This window comes from Theropithecus gelada, chromosome 15 (genome assembly GCF_003255815.1).
Source record: "Theropithecus gelada isolate Dixy chromosome 15, Tgel_1.0, whole genome shotgun sequence".
In the NCBI taxonomy this organism is placed as follows: domain Eukaryota; kingdom Metazoa; phylum Chordata; class Mammalia; order Primates; family Cercopithecidae; genus Theropithecus; species Theropithecus gelada.
In genome coordinates, this window is record NC_037683.1 from 67,529,174 (window position 1) to 67,542,401 (window position 13,228).

Sequence of the window (13,228 nt, forward strand, 5' to 3'; positions counted from 1 at the left end):
ATATAACATTAATTTCTTAATGTAATCTAACATATAATCCATGTTTAAATTCCCTAGAATATCTTAAAGGTTGTCTTGTTTGAATCAGGACTCAAATTTAGTCCATAGATGAAGTTTGTATTTTTACCTTCTTTTTAGACTATACTGGTGACTCTCCTGCTTTTTCTATATCATTTATTTATTGAAGAAAGCATGTAAATTTTAAAACTGTCTTCAAAAAGCACATGTAAATGAAACAAGGAAAACAAGATTCTATTGCCATTTGTGGTTGTCATTTATTTATTGAGCCCTTTCTGTCAGGTGCATGGCTAAGTTTATATCTATTTTTCTTTTAAACCTGATAGAAACCCCATTTTACAGCTTACTAAACTGATCATTACAATGCTTAACAAACTTGACATAGATCATGCAGATCATAAGTAGCAGAGGTAGAATGGGAGCCCCTGTCTGTCTAGCTGGAGAAACCCATGCACATTATTACTATATAATACTGTGTCCCAAATAAGTCATTGAGATACTATGTTTATGATTTTGCAAACTAATTATAAAACCTCTATTACAATATTTTTTAATGCATGAAACTTCAATACATTAAATGCACATAACTTCATAGGGGCTCATAGACTCCTCGGAGATTCATGCATGTAGTCCTTGCACTAAAATCAGGTTAAAAATCACTTTTCCATTTAATAAGATATTAATAAATAATCCTAAGTTCCAGAATGTCTTTAGTAGAAGTGTGTGATATATGGCCAGTTTAAAATGAGCTATATTTGTCAAAATATAAAAATTAAGTATATATTTATTATCAAATATATGTTTTCTTTTAGTTCTGTTCTAGTCTTTTTGCCTTATGCCTAGCGCACTGTAATTGTGATTAGGAAACTCTAAATATTGGCGTGGTCTTAGACAAATCACTTAACTTCAGTAAATCTTGAGTCTTCCCATCTGTAAAATAACAAAGTTGTATACTAAGGTTTCTTTGTGTTCTAACATTTTAGATTTTGAATCTATTGGAGTCAAAGAATTTGAAGATCTTCAGTACTTGAGTCTTTTCAAAGCCGTCATTAACATGGATCTTTTGGAAAATTCAGAAAGTTTTCTGTTTCTTAAATTATTTTTTAAGTGTTCATTTTAAACACTCTCATTGAATAACAATAATTGGGCTACTTATGTGCTTGGAGGCCCATATATTTTGCTTTACACCTGAGGAATGCGCAGTTCTCACAAATGCATGTCCTGTCCTGCACCATTCTGGTGCAACAAATGATTGATAGAGATTGAATTATTATAACAGAACCTTGTTATGGAATCAGTGTCTCCTACTTTGAAAACAAATGACTCAGCCAGACGGCAACATTTATTTTTTCTAAATGACTAGGGATGTAGCAATGGGAGACCATTATCCTGTGACAATATTCGGTTTCATTGACATTATCTCACAAATGTAATTGGTCCATTACTAAATAGAGGTTTTGTTACTGATGAATTTCACATGATTTCTAAAACCATTAGGATAATAAATATGCCATCATAGTAATTTCATTGACAGAATGTTCTTTTTTTCTTCATTTACATTTGTTGGAGGAAAAAAATATATAGATTTAGGTTGAACTTAAACACTACAATTTATACCAATTTTGACTACTTTTCCATTAAGAGAAACAGAATATTGTGCAAAGTAATCATATTTGCATTGAACTGCTGAACTGATGACCTTAAAATTTTTGTAATTCTTTTTCTACCACACTAAATCACATCAAATCATAATTGTTCTCAAGCAATTAGTTTACTACCTCAGTTTAATGATTTTATTTGAAGTAAGTTCCAGATCATTTATAGGACTTTCCTGTAAATCCACTAAAGTAACACATCAGTTAAATCAACCCTAACCATTACCAGCATGGATAATAACAGCATTAGTAACAACAAAATCCTTGCGATGTCTTGTAGCATAAATGTTTTTAAATGCATGGCTTTTCCCCAAATGTTCTCCTCTGAAAACTCATCTGTAATCTTGTTAAATTAGAACTCTTCCAGTATCTTTCTGACTTTTACAGTTAAGGTTATGGTATTGATTTTATTTTATAGCCCATGGCTCTCAGATGCTTAACACTAATAAGCCTCCATAGCCAAGAGGTTTTCCCGAGAGGCATGGTGAATAGCAGCTATTTACCTATGCCAATGTTTAATAAGCGACTAAAATATGCTCCAAGTCCTGCATAATTGTTTGATGTTTTTTCTCTCTTTCAAATTAGGTTTACACACATTACTCAAGACACTTTATCATTGTCTGTCTGTTGAAATGAAATTGCTTAGTGGGCAAAAGCATTTTGAAGTGTTTTTAAAAAGTAGTTTTCATTTATTCCATATTCATTGTTTTAGCATTGTTCTTCATTATTCAAAGGATTTTTTTCAGTGTCTCTGGAAGGTGTTTGTGAGCTTCAAAGAGGTTTGAGCTTTAACTTTGCATTGGGTGTAGGTGTAGCCTCAAGACCTTTTTTATAGAGAAGTGATAAAATAGAGACTTGTAGAAACATGCTACTTAACTGTGCTTGGGTTAAAATATATGGCAAGAGACACTTAAACTATTAGAAAATATTTTACTTTACTGAGGAATACAATAATATGCTCGTGTAATTAAGATTAAATAACTCAATAAAGTAAGAATTTCATTTATTTAACACGAAGACCACCATACTTTCTCGTTTGAAAAGGAACTGATTTCATAAATTTTTAAAAAATGGTTGAGAAATCTAATTGAAGATGACATCTTATCTCCTCTTAATGTAGCTTGCCATTTTTTCCAGTGTTATTTTAGAGTGTGATAAATGTAAATATATATATAAGGAGATACTTTCTTAACATGGCAGCTAATTATTTTTTGAATCATCTGGCATCATCATCAAACTACTGTAGTGGGATTACATCCATATGTCTTGTCATAACATTCAGAGCTTTTTGTTAACTTGGAGTGTGTGGGAAGGACTTGTTCACATTTGCCACATAATCATAAAATTTTACATCTAGAGGAGTCCTTAGACACAGATATTTAGATACTCTTTTTTTCTTCACTGTGTTTTCAAAAGACATTGTTTTGCCTGTAGCCAACTAAATTGCAAATGTTACATTTAAGCATTTCATTTTACAGTTTTGCAACATCCAGTACCTAAACTAATATGAAACTTCTCTTCTTGCAGTGCAATGTTGGACACATAACAGGATTCAATATTGTTAACCCAGCTTTGGAAAGTATTTATAATATTCTGTGGAGCTACAGGCAGCAGTTTTCCCAAAAATATGTGTTTTACAATTTTTACAGTAAAAGTAATAGTTACTTGTGGGGAATTTAAAAAAACAAACTGTCAAATATGAAGAAGAAAATAAAAATAACCTGTAATCCCATCACAAAAAGATAACTTCTGTTAATATTTGACTGTATATATGCTAGCCTGTTTTTCTGTGTATTTTTTTCCACATTTCAGTGCGTTCTGTTTCTATGAACGTATTTTTGCAGTAAATTGAGCTTATATGATATATGCTATTTTGTAAGTTTTTTTGTCTTTATAATCTAATGGCATTTTACCATATCCTTCAATTTCCTTTTTTTTTTTTTTGTGACAGAGTCTTGCCCTGTCACCCAGGCTGGAGTACAGTGGCACGATCCTGGCTCACTGCAACCTCCACCTCCCTGGTTCAAGCAACTCTTCCTGCCCTAAAGGCCTCCCCAGTAGCTGGTATTACAGGTGCACGCCACCATGGCTGGCTAATTTTTGTATTTTTAGTAGGGACAGGGATTCGCCATGTTGGCCAGGCTGGTCTCGAACTCCTGACCTCAGGTGACTTGATCCACCCGCCTGGGCCTTATCGTGCTGAGATTACAGGCATGAGCCACTTCGTCCAGTCTTCCACTTTGTAATGAGTATATAATATGCCATACTTTGGCTATACCATAGAATTTTAAATATCTACTTTGCTCATGAATATTTAGATAGTTTTGAAGTTTTTATATTATAAAGAGAGATACAGTGAAACATCATTGCATGTAACTCTGTGCCTAATCTGATTAGGTGATTCTTGTCTAGTTCTTTTCACTGACCCCAGTCCTTAGCATACTGCCTGGCATGAAGTCACCAAATAGAAGTTCAATGAAATTTTGCTACAGGAATAAATACATTCCTACTGTAGAATTACTAAGTTAAATCTGTCAATGTCTAAGGCTGTTGGTAAATATTGGCTTAGATCTTATCAATTTACATTCCTTAGAGCAGTGCCTGAGTGGCTTAACTCCGTTGTTATAAGCTGTAATAATTTCAATGTAGCACATGGCTCTATAAACAATTTTGAAGCATGTCCTCTGATAGAAATTTATAGAACATTCTTTATGTCCCTGTGACTTTACCCATGCACCTCTTTTTTATCATTTATATGTCATTTAAACCATCAAGGAACACACCATATATCTTCTCCCTATGAGCCAGGATAGCTCCATTTGTGAAGAAAATGGAGAAATTGAGAGGGTATTGTACAGAGGATTGTACAAAGCTTTCAAGTAAAGGCAGAGCTTACTTGGTCTCTCTCTCCTTTCTTCCTCATCCAGGACACACTCCGTCACCCATCATCAGTCCTTTACTTTTTAGGTAAAACCTGTTAAAGTAAGGATTGCTGTCATTCTCTACACGGAGATCCTTAGAAATAAATACATCAAAGCTTTGGGCTGGTATCTTAAGTATCTGGCAGGCTAGATGCTGCCCCAATCTGGCCTTAATAGTTGTCTTATTCTACATGACACTCATACAGTTATAAATAACCTGGACACTTTCGTCTCCTCAACACTGTTTATCCCAGGGCAAAAACAGAGGCTGAGAAATTGTGATCTTTTTAGCTTTCAGTTGGCAATCATCTTCTCTGCCTTCTCCTTGTCCTCTGGGAACAGAGCCCAAACTCTTTCCTTGTCTCAGGACTGACTCTGGATTTGTGGCCTGAAATAAAAATGTCAGATTTCAGCTACAAAACTCATCCCACAGACTTGATTTGGTAGCCTCTCATTTACTACCTTATTTATTTTAAATAACATTATTATTTTATGCAGATGGTTCATTTCTTTTTCATGTTGTCTTCCAGCTTCCACCCAACATTTTAATGGAAAGCAGAAATATCCCAGTTAAGCTAAAGCTAATTTTTCGCTTTCAATGCTGTATTGCTTGACAGTTTCCGTGGAGTGATGGATGTGTTGACCACTTTTGCCTTCACCCAACAATGAATTTGGTCTCTGAAAAGGTTTTCAATATTCCGAGTTTTTGTATATCTATAAAACTATTTTTTTAAAAATCTGTGGTAGTCGAATACTTTCAAAAGTCCAAAAATTGAAGAACTTTGAAAATTATGAGGGTGTATCAACTTGATAAAACTTGTCAATATAATGTAATCTTGTCAAATCCCAGCCATTGGACTGTCTCTAAGCTAAGTGTCTTTGTGTATGCTCTTTCAAACTCCTCTGGTCAGTATCATACCAGAGGGTCAAAGTTAACAGAAGTTTTGTAACTGTTTTCAATACACTCTGAGTTTTCTTTTGCCAAAAAAAAAAAAAAGATGACGACGACGAAGAAAAAAAGGAAGAAAGGAAAAAAGAAGACCGTGTGCAATGAATCAAGCCAATAATCTCAACACTTTCAAAGGCCAAAGCAGGAGATCTCGTGAGATTAGGAGACTAGACCAGCCTGGGCAATATAGCCAGACCTTGTCCCTACTAAAAATTAAAAAATTAGCTGGGTGTGATTGTGTGCCCATAGTCCTAGCTACTCAGGAGGCTGAGAAGGGAGGATCGCTTGAAACCAGGAGTTTGAGGCTGCAGTGAGCCATGATTGTGCCACTGCAGCCTGGGCAACAGAGTGAGACCTTGTCTCTAAAATAATTAAATAAATAAATGAAATTTGCAAAATAATAAAAGATAGAAAGGAAAAAGAGGAATCCTGTAAATTGTTCAGCAACTTGATAATGTGAAAAATGAAGATATTTAGATATTTTTAACAATTATTATAGCTTTATAAGCACTTAGCAATAAGACAAACCTTAACATTAAATACCGGAGAATAAAAGTAGCCAGCAAATGGTGACTTGTATCTATAGGGTTCATTTAGACTTGTTTACAAGTTACAAGTATGGCATGCAAATAAGGAAGACAACTTAGGAATATGTAAAAGAATTGGACTTTTAAAACATTTTGAAGCAATTTGCTTCTTTGTTAACCAGATAGAAATAGGACTATTCTATCCTAGAAACAGGCCTAAATCCTAGGCCTGGCACAGTTAATACATTTTAATTTAGTGATATGGTATGCTGAAAATAATAGCTTCCAGAAATTCAAGAATTCTTGTGTGTTCTTACATAATTAATTTGAAATTGTTAAAAATTGTGTTACTATAGGGAGGAAAAGAAATTTTTCAAAAAAGAAAATTATATGTTTTCTATGTAGGCTTTAGAAGTCTGATTTGTAACCTTAATCTACTCGAGCATATTGGAAAAGCTAACATATTGCTCTACTATATGTGAAAAAGGAGCAGGTGTCCCAGACAGGCAGGTGTTAAGGTGGCTGTTTGAGCTTGCCCTAGATCACTAGTTGACTTCAGTGAAGTTCTACTAACAGGTGGCTAACTGATTGGAGTGCCATGTGACATTTATCCCGGGAGCGACTTGGATGACAGGCTGCTACAGACTGAGGAAGGGGTCTTTGCTTTGATGAAGAAATTGCCAAAACTCATGTCTCATTAGTGTTTCCTAAGGTTCTTTGGAAGTGAACAACAGTTTAATTAAGGGCTGACGTAAACACGTTTCTGCACACTTTCCCTGCAGCATTTTATCACATTAGAATTGATCAAAATTGTTGCCTTGGGCTGACTTGAACAGATATACATCTGGAGCGCCATTTGTGCAAGCTGCCGATGAGTCGAGTACATACGCTGTGTTCCACAGTGACTCTCTTCCTTTGTAGATGAAATTACCTTGTTGGGAGATGAGTTGATCTAACTCTTTGTTTGCTTAAGCCCTTATCTCTTTGAAGTGATGCTGTGAAATAAATGACACATCAAGGCCCAGGAGGTATATATGCTACAATGCCAAAAATATATATAGTATGGTCAGGAAAAATCATGTGATAATTTGATTTTGCAAAATGCTTATTTAAAGGGATGCTTAAGAATAAATGAACCAACTTTATCAGTAGCCTACTTGAACTTTTTTCTTACATGGTGATCTTTTATTACATATTCAACTACACGATGAGTTTCTACAGTCATAGCTAATTTTCCAGTTATAAATGTAAACGTGGGTGTACACATTGAAGAATAACACCATCAATGTGAGTCTTTTTAAAAAAATTATTCTCTCTAATCTGTCATTAAGAAGAATTATTTCTGCAATCCAATATTACTATGATTGCAATTATTTAATGTATTTTTGTCTTTAATTTCTGCCCTCTCTACTAAAGCATCACCAAGACAGGAACCAAGTGCTTTTGTTTAGCATCTTGATGCTTAGCCATAGTTCCTCACACTTATTAGAATCTCAGTGATTGATTTTCTTTTCTCTTTGCTTTATAGTCAACTACTTCTCATCTGGTGATATTTATTCATGGAACATGAATTTTAAGATATGCTGGCTATGGTTATTTTTCTCATCCTGCACTACTAGTCATCACTTCATAATACAGTTTCTTTCACATGCAAGAGATTCTAAAATAAGCTGCCTAGACACAGTGCCTGCTTTACCTCTTCTTTCTTTCATTTCTACTTTTTTTTTTTCATTCTCTTCCCAAGTAGCATATTCTTCCAGCCTCTACATCTTTTTGTGTTTTTAATAAAAGCATGTTCCTTAGGAGGTAAGCCATTAGTCAACTTTTTTAAAAAAGTATATTCAGTGGATACAAGTAAATAACAATGAAAAATCCATCAAGTAATACAAGATACAAACAAAAGATCATTAATGAAATCTAGAACTCAGGGTTTTCCAAGAGAGATTACTTAAGGAGAAAATAAGTTTGTTCAGTGGATAAAACATTGTTCTATGGGTGGAATAAGGAGAGTGGAAATGCCTCATTTTCTAGTTCAAGGTAATGTCACAGACCAGGGATGGCACAGAGTTAAAAACATATTTCTTCTGCTCCTAAAGGAAGCCATAAGAAAATTAGCTTCACTAAAGTTTGAATAAAATGGAATAACAAAGAAAAAGAGCTATTTAAAAATGTGATATACTGTGGTAGATCTTGCAATGAGAAAGATACTGTTTGAAGGATACAATGCCAGCTGCTGGTTTTTATAAAATGCCATGGTGAGGAAGGCCTGGTGGAGACTAGGAAGAAAATTTTTGGTCTAACCAGGTACAAGTGAAAAGGGCGGTGAGAACAGAAAAAGAAATCAATTTTTTGGAAAGCTTTTTCTTCTAAAATCAATTGATTTATAAATTATTACTTTCTAAATCAAATTTAAATTGTTTTGTCTGATTTCAAGCCATCACTGGCCTCTAATTCTCCCTCATCAGCTACCAGCAACTCCTGCCTCCCTTCCACCAATAGAAACATCAGCTAATCCTTTGCCTATCATCTTGCATCTCTTTTCAGTTTCTTTATTTTATGTATTATTCAACTTATGCATTATTGTGTATGCATTATTATTCAAGTTATATAGTTATGCATTACTCAACTTTATTATTATTCAACTTAATCTTTTTATGTATTATTCTTCCTGCTTGAGGGACAGTAGATTGTGAAAAGCGTGGCGTTTGTTTTTCTTCACAGAAAGGTCACTTTAAGGTATCTCTTCTATATATTCATTCGTCAAACTTTTTTTATGGCATATGAGCACATTAAACATAGAAACAATATCATTGTTCACCTTGGCATGAGTCTTTTAGACTGTGGACATTCAAAATAAAATCAAAATTAAAATAATACCAGTTTGGTTCATGATTAAAATGTACTAGCTAGAAACTGTATCCTTACATTTTCCCCAGATAATTGATCTTTTATATCCCCTTCTAGTCTAGAGAGGATTTTTCGTTGTTTTTTGTTTGTTTGTTTGTTTGTTTTTTTGAGAGGGGATTCACTTTTGTATCCTCCTAAGCTCTTAGCATAGTGCCTTCTGCGTGCTGTATAACAGTATATTTTTATTAATGGGCCAAGAATTAATTTCATTTAATCAGAAAACAAAGGCAATTAAACCTATATTCTGCTACTACCGTTCTTCACCTGTTTCTAAAGCAAATCCTTTCAGTTTGGTCAGTAAACCTTCCCATTCTTGTATTTACTATTATAAGTTACTTTTGTTGTTTAAGGAAAGAGTTTGTGGTTCCTTTTGCAGCTTGAACAGCAAATTTTATTCTGTTTCTTCTGTGTTGGTCTGTATAATCAATCCTCTATGAAGGTACCACTATTATTAGGTGTATACCCAAAAAAGAATTGAAAAAATAAGGGGACCCATAATAATTACTCAGTAAAAACAAGTGTGTCATTTTGGCTAAGAAGATACAAATGTTTTGCTTCTTAAAATTTATATAATTTACATTAAAAATTACATAATCATCTTCAACTTCTATATAAACACCCTTGATTTATGTGCCCTTTACAAAAGGAGACCCATGAATTTGACTGAGTTTAATGAAAAGTCTGATATAGTTACAGTAGTTTCAATTGCATTAATTGATCCTCTTCTCCAGAAACGACATACCTAGAGTGACACGGTTCTGTTTCTCAAGCTGTGGTCACATTAATTTTTTTTTTTTTTTTTGACAGAAGTTTGCTCTTGTCGCCCAGGCTGGAGTGCAATGACACTATCTTGACAGGCAACACCTGCCTCCAAGGTTCAAGCAATTCTCCTACCTCAGCCTCTTGAGTAGCTGGGATTACAGGTGCCCACCACCACACCCAGCTAATTTTTGTATTTTTAGTAGAAACGGAGTTTCACCATGTTGGCCAGGCTGGTCTTGAACTCCTGACCTCAGGCGATCCACCCACCTCGGCCTCCCAAAGTGTTGGGATTACAGGCGTGAGCCACTGCACCTGGCCTAAATTATTTTAAAATGATGTATAGTTATGCTTTATTATTTATTCTATGGAACTTTTAGAAACTGATTTACCAGTTACATTTTACTTGAAACTTATATTAGACACAGGTAAAGCAGAAGCGTGTCCATAAAAAGTTCCCAGTTTCTTTTTCTAACAGTCAATTTTAAATTAAAAGTTTGGAATGGAAAGTTATTGCATAATCTGTAACAAAAAAGACAAAATAGAGGTTCTTTCCACTTCTAATACTGTATGTCTATGATTTTACATCCATTAGTTAAAAGTCTGTATTTGTAGTATTACCTTTTGAAATCACATAGCTCTTAAGCAAAATTAAGTATTATTTTTGGCATCTTGAAGATGGCTGAAATGAACTTCCTTTGTCTATTTTTTAAGCCGTGGTTTAAAATTTTTTTTCTTTTTTTTATAGTGGCCTTAATTTCTGTGGTTTTATGAACAATTTATTTCTGTTTTTTTTTTGAAAAAGAAATACTGAAATGGTTCTCTGACTCATCAAAGTTCTGATAGATTCACGACAGCCAGTTAGTCACAAATTGTAGCTTACAGCTACAAATACGCCTGGCATTTTTTGTAGACTGTGATGTCTACTGCCTTTACAGTAGTATATTCATCCTTTAAATGCCACCATACTGAAAAATGCATATTTAATTTTATGAATGCCTTTACCAGAATTTTTCAAATGGTAAAATGTAGTGATAATTAGTTTCTTATATTAATAGTACCATAAGGTCTTTTTCTCATTTCAAAAAAACTCAAAAGTGCAAATTGTGTACATTTTGATGTGTAATACAGTTTTTTTTCCTTTTAATAAAGATTTATTTTCTTTTAGAGATACATGCTGAAATACCTAGAAGCAATATTGTATGATATCTGGGATTTGCTTCAAAGTACCACAGGGAAAGAAAGTGTAGATAGGGATAAAGATGAAATAAGATTTGTTATGAGTTGATCATTGCCGAAGTTGGGTTATTGGTACATGAGGATTCATTACAGTTCTGTCTACTTGTGAATACAGTTAACATTTTTCATAATAAAATACAAATTTATAACATTTTACTATAAGTTGATAAACTTCCATTGAAGTCAACATAACTCAAGATGTTAAAAGCAAGGCACATCTCTAAACTCCCTATTTATTCCAACAAACTGCATGGTATAGTCTCTTAGTCAACTAAGATGGTAACAGTCTACATCACTTAATAATTTAATTGGGTGAATCCTGTTAAAATATTTATTGCATTAGCTCTATCATGATTCTTATTTAAAGCTCTCATGATCTATCTTTTGACAGTATTAAATATTTATGAAAAGAATGAATGAAGGAAGCCTGAAATCTCTGAATTATTTTCCTATCACAGCACCTTTTGCAATTCCTTCTTACTTGTCCATATCGCCTCACTAGATTTTAAGCTTTAAAGGAGCCGAAAGTGAGTCCAGTTCACCACTGTGTCCCAGGCTAGTACAGTGTGTGGCATAAATTCGGTCTTGAACAAATATTTATGGAATGAATGTATTGATGAATCTGTCTTCTAAAGTGGTCTTCATGATTTCTGTCTCTGTTTTGGCCAGTCCACCCTCCAGTGGTTTCTGGGGGGATTGCTCTAAGCTGTCATTGTGATCATGTTTCACCCATCTATGGTGTTTCTCCCATGAGGGTAAGCATTCAGATGTTTGTACAGGAAGCTGGAGACCCAACAGCCTGTGGGACCTGCCAGAGGCTTGCTCCTCTTCTTCATCTTTCACCATTCCACACACTGTTTACTTGTGTATTTTATGCCATCTTTTTTTTTCTGAGCATTTCCTCTCTGAGAATGTCATCCCCATTCACATTTTGAAAATGATGCCAATGGGAAATACCCTCCTCATCCTGGGGAGACTGAGACGATCTCTGTCCTGTACATCACAGCTGGGGATGTAACAGCAAATGCTCTCAACACACATTGTACCTCTCAACTGTTCACAACCGTTTTCTTCTCATCATTTTCCTCCTCACCAACAGTGAGCATCCCTAGAGCAGGAATTACTTTTAATTTCTTTAACATCTTCATTTTCGCGGGCCAATAGAGAAACCCAGTAAACGTTTGCAGAAAAAGCAAATTAAGGAATGTATTTTTTTGCTAACCAATTGAATGAGTTTCCCATAAAAGCTGTGAAATCAGTAATATTGTGACCAACATACCTGAAGGTTGTTTTTCACATTTGCACCAGTTGCCCTCTGTTTTCACAGTGTAGTCGCCAGATCAAAAGACAATCTTCTGAATCGTATAAATTTAAGAATGAAATGCTGAGGTAAAGAAGGCCTTTGTGTGAACCAAGGGGCTAAAGGAAACAAGACTTTGGGGGTTTTTTTTAGAAGTTTAAGATTTATTTAGTAATGGGAATAAGTCTGATGATAATTTTAATGAAAGCTTCTGCTAGCTTCCATGGAGACTGAACGAGTGTTTCAGAGCTCCAATATAGCTGGATCGTTGACATTCAGAATATATTTTGTAAAAGAGCCAAAGTATGAGAATACTAAAATGTTGGAAGATGAGATCTCTCATTATGTTGACATGAACCTTAGAGCTTAAGAAGGTCATAGAGCTTTGGGTTTTTCTCTGTTTCTCGCAGATATGTCTTCTCCAACTACTATGAAGAAGCCTGAAAAGCCATTGTTCAGCTCTGCATCTCCACAGGATTCTTCCCCAAGACTGAGCACTTTCCCCCAGCACCACCATCCCGGAATACCTGGAGTTGCACACAGTGGTGAGGAGTTTCAAGCATAGAGGAGAAGCCTCCTTCTTGTCTGTAGGGCCCAAACCCTTAGGGATGGAGCAGAAGTTTATAAATATAGCTATGGCAACCATATTTTCTCAACCCAAATGGGGAGGGGCACAATCCGATCAAATATTTTTTCTTCTCAATTTATGAGAAAAGATTTTCTCCGGGTGCAGTGGCTCACACCTGTAATCCCAGCACTTTGGGAGGCCAAGGTGGGCAGATCACGAGGTCAGGAGTTCAAGACCAGCCTGACCAATATGGTGAAACCCTGTCTCTACTAAAAATACAAAAATTAGCCTGGCATGGTGGTGTGTGCCTGTAATCCCAGCTACTCAGGAAGCTGAGGCAGAAGAATCACTTGAGCCCAGGAGGCAAAGGTTGCAGTGAGCTGAG

The 13,228-nt window shown here is 34.9% G+C and overlaps 1 protein-coding gene across 8 annotated transcripts in view; it reads left to right on the plus strand.

Moving 5' to 3' along the window:
* The window catches only part of NFIB (nuclear factor I B), a 318,143-nt gene that overhangs the window by 261,999 nt on the left and 42,916 nt on the right, over positions 1-13,228 (plus strand). For all 8 annotated transcript variants that reach the window (XM_025359130.1, XM_025359128.1, XM_025359131.1 and 5 more), the window contains one exon: positions 12,686-12,820. In XM_025359130.1, coding sequence (XP_025214915.1) covers positions 12,686-12,820 — 135 coding nt within the window. The remainder of the gene's footprint in view (positions 1-12,685; positions 12,821-13,228) is intronic.